General features: G+C 39.2%; 1 protein-coding gene across 1 annotated transcript; it reads right to left on the bottom strand.

The window, feature by feature from the left end:
* Nucleotides 1-3,724: 3,724 nt before the first annotated feature.
* tmem64 (transmembrane protein 64) lies at nucleotides 3,725-21,853 on the bottom strand. The gene is made up of 3 exons (XM_007547742.2): nucleotides 20,467-21,853; nucleotides 9,895-10,050; nucleotides 3,725-7,205 (listed from the first exon to the last, which is right to left on the bottom strand). Exons 1-3 carry the CDS (start codon nucleotides 21,169-21,171, stop codon nucleotides 7,014-7,016), a joined length of 1,053 nt encoding a protein of 350 aa, XP_007547804.1. The 5' UTR covers nucleotides 21,172-21,853; the 3' UTR covers nucleotides 3,725-7,013.
* Nucleotides 21,854-22,018: the final 165 nt, after the last annotated feature.

Genomic DNA, 22,018 nt, shown 5'->3' with positions numbered 1-22,018 from the left:
CAGTTAACGTCGGAGTTTATGACTCAGGAATAAGAAATTGACCAAAAAATGTCATCAGGCTGCACGAGAGTTAAAAGGACAAAACCACTGATGACCAAAAACAACTTGATCCTCAAGAAAAATACTCTGTGGACTTACGAGACGAAGGTGAGGAATGTCTCCTTAGATCTGTTGTGTAATAAATTAATCCATTCATCACAGCACTGGGCTAGCGTCCATCTCCAGTGGTCATTAGGTAAAACCCGGCTGCACTATGGACAGGTTTCCACCCCAAAGAAACACTCAAAACAAACTCAGCATTCAGAAACAGGACATTAGTGGGATAGTTGAGGGTTGCTTTGCTGCTGTTGCACTTTAATGACTTGCTGTAATTGATGGAAATTGTCTCTAACACATGAAACTGAAGCAGAATGTCCCACCATTAGTTCACGACCTTGAGCGCAAACACATTAGTGTTATGCTGCATTAAAATGATCTAAAACACAACGAAAATGAAAGTTTTTGGATTGGCCTAGTCAAAGACTCAGCTTAAATGTGCACATTGACAATAACCTTACAATGCAAAAACACTAAATCTTACCAAGTATTTTTTTAGTCTGGTTTCTGATGCAAATATCTTGGTACACTTGAAATAAGACAAACCTAGCAAGTAGCTTTTCAGCATGATATAGGAGCTTGTTTTAAGTCAATAGTTCCTTAGTACTGATAAAGAAAGTACTAGTTAAAAGTGAAATAATTTGTCAGCCCAATTAAACATTATTTCATATTATTTTCCAAACTATGGGGAGAAGATGTCCTGTTCCTCTGGAAGATAATTTCACTTAAAACTAGCACTTTTTCGTGAATATTAAAGATTTACTGACTCAAAACAATCCCCTTTATCATGCTTAAAAGTTGCTGATATTTGCACTATAAACTAGACTGAAAATGCTTGTTACTATTGCATGATTTTGAAGTGTAAAAGGGCTGCAAATGCTCCAAAAAGAGCCTCCAATGATTCTGAATTATTAAAACAATTCTGCACGGAGGAGTAGACGAAAATCCTCCACAGCTGCCGCCCGAACTACGACAGTCACTTTTTCACATACAGTCAGGTTGATCTGGTTTGTTTTTGTCCCATAATAATCTATAATCTGAAACAGGGGCGTCACAAAAAACAGGTACAGCAGGAGGCATCTGAGAGGAGCAGATATTTTTTCACACTGTGTTATTATTTTAGATCAGATCCATCTTGGTAATCTGTGCCAGGTTTTTATGATGTCCCCTCCATCCGGTCTAAATGTTGATCAGATTATTCTCTGCTGACATTAGGAGAAGTCACACACTGAAGTGACTCCTCCCTGGGAGCCTCATGCCCTCCTCTCTTGTTTGTCTTTCTGGTTTCCTGTGCAAGGACATCAGGATAAAACCCCTTAACAGTCTGTACACACGAAAACATAAGTATCTGCTTTTCTTGTTGGAGATGTTTTTCTATTAAGCATGAACAATTCATGTTTTTCCATGCGTATCTATCTCTCTTTCTTTTATTTAAAAGAAAAAAAAAACAGCAACCAGCTGCAGAAGGATTTTCACTGATTAAGGTAAAAAAATAAAAATAAAAATCAATAAAATAAAAAGTCCCCTCATACTGTAAAGCTCACAGAGATCAGGAGCAGCTCATATAAGATCCAGCAGCTGCCTGAGCCAAGACACCAGTCATGTGATTTATCCCTCTGCCCAGAGCAGCGTCTTCCTGCCACAGGCCCGTCTTCCTCCTCCACAAATCCACAGCCGCTCGTCTCGCAACCATAAGTTTTTTCGCCCGCGAGGCAGCGTGGATGTGCTCCAGCATCATCTCGCTTTCTCCCCTCGGCCTCTTTTATCATTTCACTCCTCGCCCCGTCCAGAGCCATCAGTCTCACACATGTTTTTCAGGAGCAGAGCCCTCAGTGATGGCTGCAGCTCCTCGCTGGGGCTCCGTCACTGTGAATATCCTTGGAATTGCCCCCGACGTGTCCATGTGCCTGACTGGGAGCCTCTGGGACGAGCTTGTCCTTCGGCGTGATGTTGCAGGATGATGATGATGATGATGATGATGATGGATCTGACTCAGATCTGACCTCAGTCCAGAGAAGATCAGCAGATCGTGTGATCTGCTGAGCCGCAACGACTCGCACAAGGAGGGGAAGCTTTGTTTCTTTGTAAATGTTGGACTCTGACTGGGATTTCTCTGGAAAGATCCACGATCTGAGGCTCAAATCCCGTCAATCAGAACCCTTCAAAAAAAATAAAAAAATCCACTTATCTCCCTTCTTTTTGTCACAGGAAAGACGAGAGCAAGCTTAAGTGGTGCTCCAGTCCACGGCGCCCTAACTGCACCCGTCAGAGCTTTTCTGCAAAATCAGTGTGACAAACTGCCCCAGAAGCCAGTGTTATTATTTCTGGCCGTACAAGGCTGCTGCTCAGTCTCTGAGTCCTGACAGTGGAGGAGATGTTGGCAAGACCAGAAAGAAACTGAGAAAATATTACATAAATGCAAAAACAAAAATTGAGTTTAGCATAATGTCAAAATAAGAAAAGTAAAAATCCCATCAACAAAATGCAATTACTGAAAAGTGCTTAGAGATGGAAGATAATCTTTCAGCAGGTGGCACAATGTTGCTTTCAATACAAAGGAAAATGCTGCAAATTAAATAAATGTTTTTGAAGTTGCATCAAGAAAAATACTAAATAAATAAGAAATAAAAAAAAAATCGAAAGTATATGAAAAATTATGGCAGAAAACATACTATGCATAAAATACAACAAAGAGCAAAAATTATCCAGAAACTATTCAACAAACTTAATTTTAACAATAAAATTTCGAAACAAACTCAACCACATTTTTTCAGATACAAATGCAGATGATGTAATTATTGATTATTTAGAAAACATATTAATAGAAGTAAAGAAAATCATAAATCTTCAGAAAAATAAAATCATGTTTTTGTTGAGGTAAAATAATTGTAAATAATTCTAAAATGCGATAAAGAATGAGCTTCAGCGCAATAAAAATTAAGGCTGAACCAAAGTTTTGTGAAAACCCTTCAGCATATTATTTAATCAAATTTGCATTAATAATATCCCTATGAATTTATTAATAAATTTGATTTATTTTATTCGGCTGTATCACTCAAACGGTATAGATAACTTTATTTATTGCCAATTTTGATGAAGTTATGATTTATGAATTTACTTAAATGTATGTGTATTTGCCTACACATACATTGCAAGTATTGGTAATTTTATTTACTGGATTATGAAAAATTATTTTAAGATTAGAAGCTTATAAGACTCAATATATATGTATGTATCTAAAAACACAATAAAACAATAATAAATTTTTTTAAATAAATTTTTTTTTTAAATGTAATTTTTTCTGTTATACCAAGTCAGATTTACACAAAATATGTCTATTAAATAAATACATTACACTGAAAATGTATTTAGTGCAGTATATGAAATTAACTTAATATATTAACTAAATATGTGCAATGAATATAGCAATAACTACATAAGTATTATATTTATTGCATTAATTTCTGATTTTAGCTAAATTAGTAAAAAAACAAAGGTTGATATGACCTGTTGATTTATTGCCTAGATTGAACTGCATGTTTATTTTCAAGATGATTTAACTTCATGCTGCTTTTTACACTTCAGGTCTGCTGAAACCTCGCAAAGCAAAGAACAAAAACACATGTAACAAAGTCTGTCAAGTTTTATTTTCTCTTTCATAAATAACACTGAACAAGCTTTGTACAGTGATAAATACTATTTATACACTGTAAAACTCTCTGTATTAAAAAATACAGCATATGTGTAATGCACTTGATACAGATGGGGAAGTATTGCATTCCATAGCACCGGACCGGACCCTCCTCCCGTCCCCTCAGTCCCCCAGCTGCTCTGCAGAGTCGGGTCCTCAGTGGCTCTCTATGAAACATACTTCCCTCAGGAATCAGTTGTTGCATAACTAGATCTAAGTTAAGTAGAGCCCAGCTAGAAAGAACAAAAGCTTCATCTAAAAAAAATAAAATAATAAAATAAAATGCCTCCACATAATCTTTTAAAGTCCCAGCTGAGAAAGAGACTATGCATGGTAATCGTTGACCCTCATTTCATGTATTTATCGTTTTGGGGAACACGTTCTCGCCACGCTTTTCTAACAAACTGGCGTGAAAAAATATCCTGAACGTACCAGACTGAGAGGTTGGAGATGTTCATGCAACAGCAGTGAGAAGCTAAATCGTTTGCAGGCGATCGAATAGTTTTCGGGGCTCTCCCGAAGCTACAAACGCTCACATTTTTGTTCAGGTCCTCAACAGAACATCAGAGGCAGCAGGAGGTAAAAAAAAAAGGCAGGTTGAACACAAACGAGTCAAACACAGATCGACTAACAACTCAGACGTGACGTTTGAAACATCTTCAACAGCGAGACCGAACAGTTCCAGGTTCACTTGGCTCAACGTATTACAGATATATGTTCTTATTCCCTTTGTTGTTGTTGTTTTTTTTTTTTTTCGTTTTTGCTTTTTAGTGTCAAATATTATTGCTAAATTCCAACGGGAAGGGGCATTCAAAGAAACATTTCACATTTGGATGAGGGAGAAAAAGGGAGAAATAAAGAGTTTATCAGAAGATGGAATGTGTTTTCGGACAAACGTCAATTCTGGATTTCAGCCGAAACGTTTGTAGAGGAAAAAAAAAAAAATTAAACGAAAACTGTGGGGAGAAAAGAAAAACAAAGATCATCAGCCAAGGTTAGAAAACAGGGTTCCTGAAAAACAAGATGGATGTTTTAGACAGAAGCCCTTATTATTCCTCAACCAGACTTTGTCTGAGGAGCAGCATCGTAAGAAATGTAAAAACAAACCACAGAATCACATTCATCATGTAGAGTCAACGTTGTGTTTGATTGTCAGCTTCTGAGACTTTTAACCAACCAAACCCGTCCAAAGTTAAACACACCTTTACGAAAATATCGCCGGTCGGCTTCAGCGGACTACGCGAGGAAATCTACGGCAACGAGGACCTTGTTGATCGATGCGGAAGTAGGTAAATAAAGTTGTTCATTTATGGCACAGAAAAATAAAAGGCTCTATTTTTGCTTTACTTTCATTCCATAAAAGAAACGAAGCTGACTCGGTTTTGGGTTACTTTGTGATTAGTTTGGTTTCAGCACTGAATGCAACATTCATACTCTTCCGTTAATCTTTTATGATCTATTGCACGGATTTGTGAACGTCAAAGTTTTTTCTTTGACGTTCACAAATCTGTGCAAACAAACAAAAGTATTTACAGGCGCAGCTCGAGAAATTCAAATATCTTCGAAAAGTTAATTTAAGTGATTCAGTCCACAATTAAACTCAGGTGTGGGTTTATATTTCAAGTATTTGTGAGCTTATAGCTAATAAAAATGCAAAGTTCAGTCACTCCATAAACTAAAATTTTATGTAATACTTACAAAAAAATTATTATGATTTTTTTATTTAATGCAGAAATGTTATGGCCCATGCAGCTATAGAGAAGCAGGCCAAGTTGATAGTTGTCCAAGAGTGCTGAGTCCAAGAATAAGTAAAGGAAAGCTTAGTGGAAGGAAAAACTGAGGTAGCAAAAGGTGTACAAGCAACAGGAAGATACACAGCCTTAGGAGGATTTTAAAGCAAGGCCCATTCTTGAGTTTGAACATATATTAAAAAAAAAAAAAAAAAAAAGAAATATTAACCTGCCAAAAGGTATGTCACTTCTAGACTGTGGCTCCGTTTGGATGAGTTACTTCATTGAAGTGACATGAAAGTAAATCAAGCTTTTGCTGACCAGTCAAGCTCAGTGACTTCATGGCTATTAGTCCTGAAATTGGTACTTTTAATCCAAAATGCATGTTTTTCCACCACACATTTTCCTTCCACTCAACTTTCCAGTAATATGCTTTGGTTACAGCAAAAACAAAGCATTTCTGCATTGAAAATCCCCTTTCGATTCCTCATATGTAAATTCAGCACATTTCTAGTAAACTGAATTTGAAGTATTCATTAGCTGTAAGCCATAATAACAAAGATAAACACGTGAAATATGACACTAAGCGTTAAAATTCCTTTGTTAATTTAATTACTGAAATGCATTATTTCTTTCAATGTTTTTCTAATTTTCCTTTTTTTTTTGTTTCCCTCAATCGCAGTCAAAAGTAAACAAAGATGTAAAATCAAACCCTAGGATTTTCCAGGAAAAACCTGACCCCGTGCTTCCAACGCAGGAATCACTGCCCTGGCTTCATACCTCGCCTAAACATCCTGGAAGAGGCGTTCCTGAGTGTCCTGCTGCGAAAGCTGCTCCTGTTCCGGCAGCTCCGAACAAAACTAATAAACCAGCAGAAAGAGCTTGGAGACTTCTCGAAACGAGGGCACTTTAAAAAGAACGAACGGCTAAAGCGAAATGATTTCAAAGTATTCATAATGCCCTTGTTAGTAAACTGTAAATGAGCAACCGGGTGTGGATAAAGTCACCTGAAATGAAACAGAACCGCATGAAGTAAAGGTGCATAGGTCGGCAACAGAAAGTCGATTCCTTGGTTCTCTAGAAAGCTCCAGATTGCACATTCATAACAACACCAAGCGGCCGGTGAGGCTTGTTTCGCCTCACCTCTGATATTTCTGAAAGTCATTGTTTCATTGACATCTCCTGTAACAGCAGATATTACGAGGTACCTAAATAAACTTAACTCATAAAACGTATTAGGATGACAAACCACAAAAAGGATTTTTCACGACACCGTTCCTTATCGAAGGGTGCGTGGTCCCAACATGTCAAGAACAGAAACCGCAGAGCCCAGACGCTCTCAGGGTTTCCCTCTGAACGTGACGTCATGAAGGATAAATGGTAAACTTTGCCACCAGTACGCTCTGGACTCCAGAACTCAGTGGGCTCCTTCTTAAGCTGTCCGGTCTTAAAAGCCGAGTCTTCTGGTCTGTGGAGCTAACCGGAGTCTCTGGTCGTCACACCACGTTGATGCAGTTTCCGCCGCCGGCCGCCGCCCTCTTGCTGCAGTACGAGAAGCCGCTGTGATTGGTGGAGGAGCCGTTCATGTGCGATGACTTGAGCTCCATCTGGCAGGCAGCGATGGCAGCGTTCAGCTCAACCTGAGCTCTGTGGACCACGTAGAACATCAGCCCGATGCTGATGATGATCTGTGGAGACAAGCAACGCAGCACGAGCTCATTTTTGGGTTTGTATCGTTTTAGGGTGTCTTGTAGACTCTGTTCGACTGGGGAACAAATATTGCAACATTTCCTACATTTTCAGCTGGTCTGGTTTTCTTGAACTGTGTCAAACCAATTAAACCCTTTGAAAAACCTATTCCCCTCCTTGCTTGTGGTGGCGCTGCATCAAGAACCGATGAAGGAAACGACACAAGAACTTCTGAGCGTAACTTCCTCAGAATTTTAGCAGTTGTAGGATTTCCCTTTTTTTCCCCCTCTCGCTAGGACTAGATACACAGGTTTGCTTTGGTTATATTTACCCAGAATTCCCTGGAAGTCTTGGTAAGACAGGAGTATTCGATCAGGTAACGGGTAAGTATGGTGGGTTATGTTTCCTTATGACGTAAAACACAAAATAAATATGTTTTAATTTTTCAGCTGCTGTAAGAGTCCTGCAGAAGCGCACAGCATCACACCGTGTACACCGACCTGGCACAGAACAGACTGCCTGAACCTCAGTAATGACCACAATGATTAATCAGCCCATTTCATAAACTATGACCTGCAGTGACCCAAATGCAGCTCAGCAGCCCATGTCATGAGGGAACATTTAATTAATGTATTTATAATGCATGAGCTGGACTGGAAGTAACAACTTAGCAAAGCAACTCCATAAGTGACCAGACAAACATGTCTGGATTTATTAGTCTTTTTGGACAAAAATTAGGTTGCAGGTTTTATTTACTAAAAATGCTGTCCAAATATTTCTAAGGTATTTAGGTGAGTTTTCAACTTTTGTTTCTATCATTCTCAACTCCAGTGACATTGTTTTAAATGCATCTAAAGGTCAAATGGTTCATTTGACTTAGTAAACATTGGGTTTAAAAGAAAAAAAGTTTTCTTCACATCTACCACTGGTTTTAGATATTCAACGAATAAATGTTGACCTACTTTACCAGAAAAACAAAAAGTTGGAGCAAGTGTTGTTTTCATCCATCTAGCACTACTCTCTCAATTTCTTTGCACTCAAACAAAAGTATTTTTTTTTGTATTTTAATGTCATGATAAAAATACAACTAAAATAAAAGGATATAATTAATTTATAAAGCTAAATAAAATAAAAATGTCTGCATTTCAGTCAAATGTAAATGACATTTGCATGTCATTTGCAAAAATGACATGCAAATGTCATTTTTGCATTGTTTTTTTATGGAGCTTACTAAATTTGTATTCTAAGGTAGCTAATTACATGCCACTTTTACAGCACCCAGTTTTGCATACTGTAATCCCAGACAAAGTATAAAAGTCCATGCCTGAGCTATAAATACAGTCAACACTGACTCATGTCAAACTGAGGTCCACCTGCAGCCTTGACATTGAATTCATCCCCACTGCTCACTGGGCTCCGTTTTCTTTTTTCAAAGTCATGTATTGGCTGCTTAATCTCATGATTCGCTTAGTTCACTTAACAATGTGTCATTTCTTTTCATGTATTAAAACTATTTTTACGCTTGCAGACATGCAATTTAACTGCAGTTTGTATCAGAATTACGTTTTTGTTTCGAAAACAGCTGGATGAAACTGATTCAGTCAATATCTGTAAAGTGGGATTTCTTATTCTGTTAGAACTGAGAATAGTGCAGCTGTAGACATGCATTATGAAGCATCCAAATCCAATTTTAATATTTAAGGACATATTTCCAATGGGCTGAATTAAGTTAGAACAAAGGCAGACTTGGCAGCAGGTGTGCTTTGGTGTCAAGCCAAATGAAACAACAGAGCCCAATAATAGGAGAAATCTATTATTAGAAAGACAAACACACTTCTTGGAAAGGTGTGTGTGTCTTATGAAAATGCTACATGTCATTTTGAGGGTGTGGCTCCCTGCCCTCAGGAACAAGCATCACCTGTTTTCCCCAAGTGCATTATTAAACGTTCGAGCAAAGTGCACATTACATATCATGACACTATGTTTGTTCAACCTTGCTCATGTATGTTGTTGCAGTGTGAAGCTGCTACCAAGGCCGATGCTTATCTATCGTTACACAGGCCCAAACCCTGCAGATGAAGCTGAATCACACACTGGCCTTTACACAAAAAAAAAACAACAGTAAGCATAAAATAATTCCAAGTGGGACTTGATAAACATTCTATGAGTTATTGAGAAAACTGCATAAGTACAAGAGAATAGGAACTAGAAGAAAGCTGAGCATCTGCTCTCACTAGAAGGTCGTTCCTTCGGGCGCTGCGAGCTTTTGGATTTGTTCTGACACAGCCGATCTAACGTACTAGCAGAACTTAAACACGTCACTGAACCGCAGCTAGTGGAAAAACCTCTCGTCGGATCATTTTTGACACAGTGCCAGTTCGTGGTTGTGTGTCAGCTGCTTTAAAGACTCTGTAAAGTGTTTATTTTAAGGGGTTTAATACAGAAATCGAGAAATTGGAAGAAGGAAAACAGGATTTGCTGGTGCAACCTGGGTCGTCCATGTTTGACCTCCGACATTTCTAGGAGAACTCTGAATAGACAAAGCGGATCTGTGCTTCAAGGCATAAAGACAGCTGAAACCCAGTTCCCTATTTTATATACAAGTCACTCATTATTATTCATAGATTCAGTTATAGCATTTGTATCAAGCACATGCAAGTAGCTTGATATCGCATCTATCCGTCTCACCTGCAGGCTGAACACAAAGTAGCCACTGATGCTCTGCTCGGCGATGACGTCCTCCATGGTGCGCAGGGTGGTGCCCAGGTACGAGTTGAGGAGCTGTGTGGGCAACAAACCCACGGAGGAGGCCACCAGGTAGTTTGGCAAGGACACATCTGTGATCTGAAGGCAGAAACAGAGACTTTACCACGCTCAAAAAAGAGAAAGATAAAAAAAAAATATGGCAGCACTTCGGAGCAGAAATGAGAACCGTTTGCAATTGCATGTGTATATTTTCGTGCCATGAATTATCACTTTAAATTTCAAGGAACAGAAGTGGACACAGTCTCCTGTGGTTAAATAAATGTATGTTTATTACAGAACCATGTTGTCACAGAGGACAACACATTAATTTAGTAGGAAAAAGCTCCTGCTAAGAATTATTTAGTTGTTGGTAGAGCTCCCACTATTTGCTTAAATCTAATGAAACAAACTTTTTTATTTATTACTTCTAAATGTCTGCGTCTAGTTATCAAGAACTTTATAACAAGCATTAGACATCATTTGTACACTAGTCATTTGTTTTGGGGACAATCCAGGAAAATCCTTTTTCTTTCAACCGAGACTGATCAGATCGCAGCCAGGCTGTCCTGCAGCAAACACTGCATAATGATGCATAAAGAAAAGCACAATAGAAATGAATTTGTTCTAACAAATTTAGACCAGGGACTTGCATCAATCTGTCTGTCTGTCTGTCTGTCTGTCTGTCTGTCTGTCTGTCTGTCTGTGCGTGCGTGAGTGTGCGTTTGTTTGTAATACCTTGTGGGGACGATTTTCCTGACACACACTACTTTGTGGGGTCCAATTGCTCCTTGTGGGGACCGAAGTCTGGTCCCCACAAGGGAAAACCCTGTTTTTCGGTCAGGGGTTAGAGTTAGGACTAAGGTGTGAATTGAGTTTTGGTTAGGTATGTGATGGAAAGGGTTAGGAAAAGGGTAAAGGTAAGGTTTAGGCTGTAGAAATGAAAGGAAGTCAATGGAAAGTCCCCACAAAGATAGCCAGACAAACATGTGTGCATGTGTGTGTAGCTAAAACTAGGGTGCTTTTTTTTAATGCAAAATACGGTTTTAAAAGTGCTTTTGCCAAAAGGAAAAAAACTGAAGCTGCTTCTATTATATATATTTAGAAAAATAAAATTAGTCAATGTGATTGAAGACCGTTTTTTATTAAGTAAGGGAAACCAGCTGTGTCACCAACTGAATATTAATTAGGTAATTTCTTAAAGAAGTGATAATATATACCCTTGAAAGAGGGTTAGATAAAGAGTTTGCATCTGCAACATTAGAATAAGACAAGAAGACACAGATTAGATTCACCCTCCAATGTCTTCCTTCCTCTACTCCAGCAATAAAAAAATAAAAAAAACAGAACTCAAATCATTATCTGCATAGTTTCATCTGATAGCATCTACTTCAGTTAGCTGATTAAACTACACTCTCAGGGTTGCCACAATATCCTGTAATCTGTGTCACAATAAGAAAATCTTATCTTGGTTATGCTGGCAAACAAACGCCAACAATATGGTGCAACTTCCACGTCCTAAACACACGTCAGCGCAGATTCTGCTCGGCGTCTCGTTTCTCGTCGCAGCCGCCTAAATATAAACAAACGTCTGTGTTTGTGTCACCCTTGATCCCTTGATTAAGTGATGACATAAGCCACAGCGTGACAGCGTGGGCTGCGTGAGGATGTGACCTTGGCTCAGCGTGCACTTTGTCCAGACTGTGGCTGATAGCGGGGCCGGAGGAGAACACGGCTCGATGCAGCCTGCGCCAAAGCGTTTTCAAGGCGTTTGAATACTAACGCTGGATTCACCCAAACGTCTCGACGCAAAGATAAATACCAAACCATCCTTCGTTTAAAAAATAAAAAATCCCAGACTTGCCTTTTCCACAGTTCTTAGTTGTTTAAACATTATTTAGACAGACATAATAAAATCTGGAAATACAATTATTTACCATATTTTTTAAATTTTTATTTTACATACTTATCCACACCTGAAAAAAGTGAAATCAATTTCCACAACTTTCCTGACTTTTTCAAACAGCGTAGGAGTCAGTAGCTTTCCAAAGCATAGATGATGTTTTCTCTTGATGCTTTTCACTAAAATGTCTTGACTATGACACATCCAACCAGTAACATGTTAAAAAAAAAAAAAAACCCAGAAGCTTTCAGCAGAAATCATCCCTGACTTTTAAAGTGCCTCTGCCTGTCAGGCGTCTTGCATGTATACGGCTCTCTGGCGTTCATCTAGGGGAGAGCCCATCGTTGGTATTTTTATAACCGTGCAGACAATTCCCACTGAACCTCCTACTTGATTCTGCAAGCCTCTATACCAAGATGATCTGCAAAACCGAGAAATGAAAGAAAAAAGAAAAAAGCACTCCATCCTGTTTGACCTGATTCATTCAGATAAGCAGCTGCGCAGGTCTGACTCTGTGCTCATAAACAAATCTGTAAGTAGGCTAATCTTAACTATAGAAGCACGTTAGCAACTGTAATGAAATTGTTTGTCTGGATACACGCATAACCCCATGTTTTCTCGTACAGATGAGTGTATAAATTAAAATAATGGGTGTCCTTATTCCTTTATTAGCTCATTATGCCAGTGGATGATGCTCTGGGTAATAAAAGCATGCTTAAACAGCTGATTTTGTCCACTTTGTCTAAGCAAACATTTTTTTTTCTTTCCCCGAGCTGTCCCATCGTTTTGCTAACTGCTGCAGTCTCTGGGTCGTTTTAGGTTACCAACTATAATGTGGCACCATCTACTTCAGCAGAAACAAGCAGGGGGCACGCTGAAATGTAGCCTCGCTCGCACAAAGTGCTTACCGAGGGCAGAACTCCACCGCGATGAGTCCGTGCGAGCCGAGATGTTGCCACTCATGGCTGCTCGCCCTGTGTACTGTTGAGGGTATGATTGTTGGGAAACAGTTAGCAGCTCGGCTTGGTAATGAGCCTCCTGGTGGGATAAATTATAACAAGACAGCGAGACTCTGAGGAAGGGCTGAAAGCCCCGCTGGACTGGAAGGTGAAAATACTGCCGAGGAAGCAGGTGGAGCAGGGGATTCATCTTATTAACCTTCATCTAGCAGGACCTGATGAAGTCCCTGGTGAAAGCTTCACTGTGACAACTGTGTGCAGCTGGAAGTAAAGCGCTAGTTTCACACAGCTGAGTTTGTTTTTTTCCACGAGGCAATATGTCTGGTTCATACTTCTGTGCATCCGCAACTCTGTCCTTGCTAAAAAAAAAGTCCAATTTAAAGCAGACACAGGCGGTACATTGGGACAAATGCAGAACTGTTTTGACTCGTTCGTAGTCACTGTATGTTGTAAACGTCTTAGAAATATGTGAAGTAGGTGCACATAAAGGGAGAATCAGTTACATTTCCTCTCGACTGTTACAGGATATTCCCTTTTCTTTTTGTTGATAAATGCATTATCTGGTTTATGGGTTCATTTTTAGCTTTCTGTGAGTGAATGTATGCGTATCAAAACAACCCAGTTTCGGTTGATATTAAACTGGATCTGAACCTGATTACAGGATTGAATTTCAGCTGGATAAAATGTGTCAATTTGAAGGTAGTTTGGATGAAACAAAACAATGGGGGGATTTTTGTTCCCACATTTTGCAAACCAGCGCAAAATATGGAGGTAAATATCCTATAAAGCAGGAGTGTCAAACTCATTTTAGTTTTGGGCCAAATCAAGATCATGAATGTTCTTAAGGAGTCGGTTGTGCCAGAATGTATTGATAAAACCTGTTCACAAACTGTTAAAATTAAATCATATTTAACATCTTTTCAGTCCCCCAAGGATTTCACCATTGTTTTGTGATTTTTTTGCAATAGAATCAAAGTGTTTGTGGTACCAATTTGGAAATATTTATGACGGTAAATGCGACTTTTTGTTACTCACTGTGGATAGAAAATGGACTGTTATCTGACATCAATTAAGGCTGAGGTAGCTGTTTAGTACAAGTAAGAAAGTTTTTGACCATTTTTGTGGAACATCTGCTATAAACCACCAATTACGTATGGGTGCAAAAAAAAAAGTGTGGGGATTTGTTGATTTTGCATGAATTTCGGTAATAATTTGTAAGAAACTGGAGGGACTGATTGATATAATTTGGCTGCAAACAGAAAAACTGCACTGATTTGACTGATAAAATAATATTTAAGCACATTTAGTGTTCAGTCTAGAACTTAGAGGGCCACATAAAAAGCTGTGGCGGGCTGGATTTGGCCCACAGGCCTCAAGCTTGACACGTGCTATAAAAGGAACAATCTGAAAATGTCATGACAAAGGCTGATGCACAAAGACATTTTTAAAGACACAAAGCTGTGACAACGTAACTAAACAAAGAGGCGATTAAAAATGCAAAGTGGCAACCAACAAATTACCACAACGAGCATTCCAAGAACCTCTTCGTCTCTATTTTCCAAAACAAACTGACTTGAAGGAAATTAATAATGCAAACAGAGTGACAGGAGCAGAGCAACACGGTGCATAACGTCTGTCTCTTTAACACCTCACTATCACCTCTGCAGAGCCAAACCCAGGAGTTAATGCAGCATCCAAGGTTAAAGCGTCACGCGGGTTACCCTGACAGGACAGGGCCAAATCAACCTTTGGATATGGAGAGTATCGCAACCGCTCAGCCTTCACATAAAGAAACTACATAAGTCACATGGCATTTTGGTCACTCAGGCAAAAGAAAGCCATCTGCTTAATTCCTGTGATACGATTGCAGCAACAATGCAGATAAAATCTTAAATGTGTTTGCTCTTTAAAATAAATAATTTAGTTGTTTTTTTTTTTGCCAATATATCCAAAAGCTCACTAGTCATCTCTAATGTCAGTGTAATCAGTGAAATGTGAGATGCTTCTAAAAGATTCCCCGAAGCACAAGGTTTAACAGCTTACTATATCTGCAGGTTGGGATGATCTCATGTCAAACTGAAACTGGAAACATCTAAAGTACAAGTCCTCAACAATAAAGCAATGAGGGTAGAATTATTTAAAGCGCATGAGGGTAGAAAAGACATCAATAGCTATTTAATGGTGCTGTGGTATTCTGTTTTCCAAACGCTGTATTTTAATTCCCATCACTGCCAACCTGAGAGAAATGTGGAGATCTGGAAATCAACAACTTCTAAGTTGGTGTAGAGTGTGTATCTTGGCGCTAAAGCTGAGAGCAAAATGTAATTCAAATTAAATACAAAATATTTCTAAGAACTCAATCATCCAGAAAGCTGATCTGGTTTTCCACAATTACAGCTCTTGTGGAAACAGATGTAATCTTTCTTTTTTCGTTTTTTCCCCCTGCTGTTTCCTTTATGCTGTAAGCTATAAATGACTTTCAAGCTCACCAATTTGCATCCACTTTTAAACATTGTGTGCCAGGGTGGTTGACTGCAAGAGTTTTACTACTTCATGTAACCAGTAGCAGAGGCTTTATACGGTGTTTAGATACACACCAGCTTTAGCATTCCTGCGGATTCTGCTTTAAAATTCAACGTTTGCAATAAGGAACAGTTTTTGTGATAGGTTAACACCGTCAAAAAGGCGTAAACATCCATGGAGCTGTTTCACTGCTAACCATCTGCTCTTATTTGACTTAGCTGAAATGTGAGACAAACATGTCATTCAGTTAAAGTGACATTTCTTGGAAAGGCGCTGTTGATAATGTGATACTAGCTTTTCCAGAAGAGATGCTCACAATTCTACCAAGTGAGGAATGTCTCTTTCTGGAAAACATTGAGTTTAAAATACCTTACAATATTATTCATAACCCTTAAATTAACACATTTTGTTACTTTACACCCTCAACTTTAATGCATTTTATTAGGACCTTATATGACAGTCCAACACAAAGTAGAAGATAATTACAAAGTGAAAGAAAATTATATGTTACATACATACAATGCCTCTAATAAAATCAAGTACAACTGATTGCTTTTAGCAATCAGTTACCCAAACTGTGAACGTATCATATAACTGATACTGTCTGAAAAGATAAAAGACTATGAAACAAATGTAAACCTACCAAGGTATGACTGTTCCCCTAAACTGACAAGTCGTTAAAGGAGAGCATTAATTAGAGAGGATCAACTATAGAGTTGAAGTTTGAAAGCTCGGGTGGAAGAATCTGCCAACATCACAACCATTAATCATGTACTCCATAAATCTGGCCATTCCTTTCCAAACTACTGTCGAGAGAAAGTCAAAAGATCTCCAATTTGCTGAGGTCCACGAGAAATGTAAACGACAGAAATTCAGATCTTGCCAAATGATCTTAAGATTTACTTTCAAACAAAAAAAGTTTCTATGGCAGCAAACTAACATTGCACATCCCTATAAACGCACCGTGCCCATGGTGAAACATGGTGGTGGCAGCTTCATGCTTTAGCGACAGTTTTTGTTGCAGCTCAGTGACAGGAAAGCTGGTTAGAGTTAACTCGAGCAGAGGCTCAGGACAACAACTATAAACTTAAACACACAACCAAAGCCACAAAGGAATTGTTTGACCAAAGCAAATCCATGTGTGAGAAAGGCCTAGTCAAAGTCCTTGCATAAGTTCCACTGGGAATCTGTGGCAACATTTAAACTTTTAATCCGATCTTATTGAGCTTGAGCTATTTTCTCAAGAGGCATGGGCATAAATCTCAGTCCCTAAACAATTGGCCATGACACAAAAGACTTACAGATGTTGACTTAGATCTGTTTTAAGACTTTTATGTGTAATATCACATTGAAAAGCAAATATAATCTTTTAAATTTAAACACTACTTTGTGATGGTGTACAATTAAATCCTTTCTAAAATATATGCAAGTTAGTGTCTATAATACCAAATAGGCCGGTAGAGATAAACGATAAATCAATTAATCACATGATAAATTAAACCTATCGACCTCATTTTAATTATCAGCTTTATCATCTCTTCCTGCCTTTTTTTTCCCTTTCTCTTGATGACACTGAATGAAAAAAGGCTCAACTCCGATGCTCTCCACTGACCCTCCCTTCCCATTTCCTTAGTGTAATGTCCAGCGCACACTACACGAGTTGTCGGCCCATTTTCAAAACCTGAGAGACCACACTTTAGCCGACAGAAATCCTAGGTATAACGGTTTGATCGGGTTCGATCGTGCTGTGTGGTGTCCAGCCACACAGCCATTATTTTGGACTTGTAGACCAAAATAATGGCTACAAGTCCAGTTAACTAATTTTAATATCAGGCATTAATCAATGCTTTATTAGAATCTACCTGTGATGCGTGTGACTAGAGTCAGCGTAAAGTCCTGACTGAATGAAAATCATTACAACTTATTTATGTCACGTTAACGAAGAGCAGCTGAAAACTTACCGGATTTATCAACTGCGGTAGCAATTTGGCTCCAACTCATCTCCTTGTCATTTCTATATTCTTTGCACGAAATATTGAATAAACATTAATGTTGTTTCCACATATTATCTCCGAAGTCCGCTGGACTTCGGGTTGCGCCGTGTCAGCTGTTTGGGATTCCCCTCCGTAATTTCCCCTCAGAAAGCAGGAGGAGAATCCGCGCTTTCTGATTGGCTACCTGTCACATTCAGCGTTAACGATCCCAGTCGTGGAAAACCCCTGATTTAGATCGGAGCGGCCACGACGATCTAAATCACACTACATGATGATCGGTTACGAAATCACCAGCGACAATCTTAGATCGACCAACGATCTAAGATTGTCATAAGGGGAAAATAGGGGGAAAAAAATCGTGTAGTGTGAATTATTACATTAGGTAGTCGGATGTGCCCATCTTCTCCATTTAAAAAAAGTGATTACTGAAGGGCAATAGAGTATACAGACTTCATAATTGGCACTCTTTTGGTTGAATGCCGTATTTATTTCCACTTTGGCTTTATGTTGTTTAGTTTTTATTAAAGTACGCTTTTTGTTAATGGAGACTGAGAATCCATTTTATTTTTGTGTTTGGTTGTTTTGTTTTAGTTTATCAGTTCCAGTGGTAAGTGGTCTTTTGAAAATAAAGTGTATCTATATATGGCAGAAAATCACATGCATTATTAGTCATTTCCATTAAATCAGTGTCAACTGGTCTTGAAACAATATTATCGTTTATCACAATAATTTTTTAGACAATTAATCGCTCAGCAAAATTTGTTATTGTGACAGGCCTAATACCAAACCTGAGAAGGCAAGGAGTCTGAATACAAGCTATTGTTCATATTAAAGATCTCACATTGCAACATTATATAACATTAAATATACTTTGATAAAACTAAAAATAAAAACAGTGATATTCTTCAATGTACTAACAGATTTTATAAGGCTTTTACTCTCTAAAGGGTAATCAGTGATCATAAATTATTCATACAATGTATGAAGGTCAAGGTCTCAGGTTGATTGTAGAAGGGCCGAGGACAGCAATATCCTGACGCTGTTTAGTTTTATCATTTAGCTTGATCAGATGTCTTTGTCTGGATCAAGTTTACATGTTCAGGGAAAAATGGTTTGCATACGTTGTGTCGGAGCACCGCTGAAATAAGGCGAAAAGTTCATTTTCTCTGCGGGACGGCCTTGTATTTCCAGCTAATGGACTCTTGTCCGCCTTGAGCGTGAAAGTAACATGAAAACGCCTGAGTTCAGTGTCCACTGTTCGCAGTTTAAATAGTAGTAGCTGTTCCTGACTCAGTTCTGGTAAGATATAATTTCCCCTGAGTGTCAGCTGGCCCAGCAAGAAAGCATTTCCTTTCGCTTCTCTGCTAAATGAAGAAGGCCACCAATTTAACAGACAGAACCAGGGATGGGCCGGTTTCTAGAATCGAGGTGCACCAAGGTCATCAAACATTGTGTAACGCAGTTTCTGTGGTTAAAAGCAGCGATCAGAATTCTGTGGCGAGTTTTGCTCTCCAGTTTTTCTATAGTTCTGACCTGTCGAAACCACAGATTTTAGCCACTTCAGGTATTTTTTTTCTTTAAGAACTGTTATATAAGAAGATGTAAAAACAGCACTGAAAATGTAAGCCTTCTCACTGTAAGTGGTCAATTATTTATGTTAGAAGCAGAGGCCAAGTTGCACTGTGAGTGAGAGAGAGTAGTCACTGTAAAATAGTTTTATTAAAACTATAAAACAAACACGATTATGGAGGTGGCATTTCAAACTGACTTTAGCGTCTTATATAGCTGACAAATGCAGTTAGCATTAGAAATACAGCAGGCTTCATGTGTATTTTCCAGAGAAAACTTGTTCAAAATTCCAGCATTTTCCGTGACTGACAGGTTGAAAACTCAAACAAATCACCTTTGCTGCTATTTCAGCTTTCTGATATACGCTAAAACTTTTGCTCTCTCACCTTTGAGCAGCCTAAATGTGTAGTATGCAAACATGTCTTGTCAAGGTGTAGAAAATATGATAATCTTTTAAACAGCTTCTTGCCGTTCTTCTGACCTAATTTTAAACACCTCACTACATGGAAAACAGTCAAATTTGAAAGTTCTTTCCTCAATTGCAATGTCCACACCAAAGAGTTTTGTTGTCAGTTCAACCAATAGCACTTAGATATGAGGCATTCACTGAAAAGAAAAAGATCTGATTTTTGGGTTTCTGATTATGCTGAAAAATTGAGTGATTCAGGTCACAAGTTTTTATTTAGTGCATCTCTAGTTAATAGTCCATTTAATGAAAACACCATTTAATCTGTAAATACTAGGGTAAGTGCCAGTGCACCCATAGTCTTCTTTAATGATACATAACAGAGCAACACCGCTTTAGCCTTCTCCACATCTCAGCTGGATGAGAAAATAATCCTACACATTTATCTTAGTTACAGGAAGGAAATTCAATCTAATTTTTGCATTATTTACATCATCCCTACCTCTTTATTTCTGAAAGTATTGTGTACTACGTTGCAAGAGAATGCTGTAGGCTTGAAGCATTTGCAGATTCAGTGAATAGTTTACTGACAAAATTGCAAATCCTTCAACTCAAAGTAAGGAGAATAAAAGCATCTAAAATCTATGTAATGTGGTTAAAAATACAACAGTTGGATTAAGAACTGGTAATGACATTATACCAAATTACACTAATTGTTTATCAAAAATGAAATGCACTTTCTGTTTAATTAGCAGGTTCTTAACTACGCCTACTAGTTTTCTTTAGCCATAAATGTGCATTTCTGTTTTTAGTGACTAAACAGGAGTTTTGTAGGGTTACAGGTGAGATACAGTAACTTTTTAACATATCTGACTCAGTGAACAATAGAGCCACAAAAATAAACAAAACTCTACACAATAAGCACTTAAAACCTACAATTAAAATTTGTTTTTATTTCCTATTTTTGCTTACATCTTATATTTGCCTAGAAATATAAGTAACAACAAATATAAGCAATTCAAAAATCCATTCAGGTTCCCTCCCCAAAGGTTTTTGTGTCGCCCACTAAAAGGTTGGCACCCTGGATGGTCAGCCGAAATATTCATAGCAAATATCACTGGAAACGTGAGGAGAAAAAACTGATTAATTATGTTTTATACTCACCGAAAAAACTGCATTTTGGAGTCCAAATGGTATGGGGGTGAGTCTTGCTAAGGCCACAATTTTAAGTCCGCTCCCTCCTTCCACTACTCGTATAACAGCACTGAGCTGGTCACTGTTCCCAACTTTATTCAGGACCCAGTCAGACAATAACCGCTTACACACTAGGTGTGCCACAAAGGTCCCTATTAAAACTCCCACCATAACCAGTCCCATGCCCAGCACGAATCCATAAAGGTAGCCCGCTGCCACATTCAGAACAATGTATCCCCATCCACATGGAAAGGAAACAATGATCAAACCAACGATGAAGAGCAAGGCTCCGACAAAGCTGTCCAGGCTCTCCACCCAGAGCAGGAGGTCCTTGAGGTACTGCCGCACCAACGCGACTGAAGAGAAGCACACAGCGGTCAGGATGCAGGCCAGCAGGGCGCTCTTGAAGCAGAAGGTGGTGATGCAGCACGGGTGTCTGAACTCCCCGCTGCTGGTGAAGGATGTCCCCCCCGTGTCGCTGATAATATCGGGGTCTCCATCTGTCTTGCCAGCCCCGACCCCTCTCTCGTCAAACGCGCTGCATATCAGGATGTCTATCTTATCACACTCCTCCGCGGCAGTCCTCTGCAGCCAGCGGTTCAGCTGTATCTGCGACTTGCCCAGTGCGTGCTTCACAAACTTGGTGAAGAGCTGCACGGTGGTGACCCCTGACATGTTGCGTCCCCTCAAATCACCTGTGGGGACCAGCAGCAGTGGGGCTCAGGTGACAGCTGGGATTGTACCCGGTTTGTTATTAAATCCAGCCTAAAAGGCTTTTCTGGCGAAGAGTTCAGCAGTAGTACCGCACAGCTGTGCTGCTCTCACACCAACTGCCATTACCAGGGTCGGGCTTTCGTCCGTCAGTGTTTATCTTGGGTAAACTAGCTGGGTGGTATGCCAGTCCAGTGACTTTAAAAAACAAGTTTTGCTGCGTCTGTGTCCGACACTCGCCATGTTCAGAGTCGTCATCCCTCAGTTCCGGGTAAATTCGAGTTAAAATGGGGAGAATGAACGAAGCTGGGCGAACTTTTAATACTTCACCAGCTTTCCCATCCAGCCAGCCAACACGGAGACAGGCGCAAATCACTGCGGGGCTAACTTACTGCCAGCGTTAGCTAACCAAAACGGTTAGTGGATAAAGTCCAACCTTTGCATTTCAGAGATAAAAACACAGAGTCCTCAGTATGAGCGAAAAATCGAAGCCTCCTCAAGAGACATAAAAAAAATGTTTGTCCTTTCCGCTGCCTGCTGCTCAGCCGTTTGTTTGTCCCGTCTCCTCTATACGATGGACGCTGCTGTCGCTGTTACAGCTATTCATACCGACCACTGTTTGTGTCCCAGAATGCCAAGTAACCTCAGCCCATTCTGAACCAACCACAGAACTGCAAAAGGTATCGCGATATTCCATGGAGTTTCAGCACAAGTCTAGTGTTTGTTCAGAGCGTAGACATGAATACGGTTCAGAGTAGATGGGATTAGTTTCGTAAAAGGATACGCCAGCGCGTCCGCCATATTGTGAGAG

Source organism: Poecilia formosa, unplaced genomic scaffold (assembly GCF_000485575.1).
Source record: "Poecilia formosa unplaced genomic scaffold, Poecilia_formosa-5.1.2 Scaffold21, whole genome shotgun sequence".
Lineage (NCBI taxonomy): Eukaryota > Metazoa > Chordata > Actinopteri > Cyprinodontiformes > Poeciliidae > Poecilia > Poecilia formosa.
The sequence above is the reverse complement of the archived record's forward strand: the minus strand, read 5'-3'. Positions and strand labels throughout refer to the sequence as shown.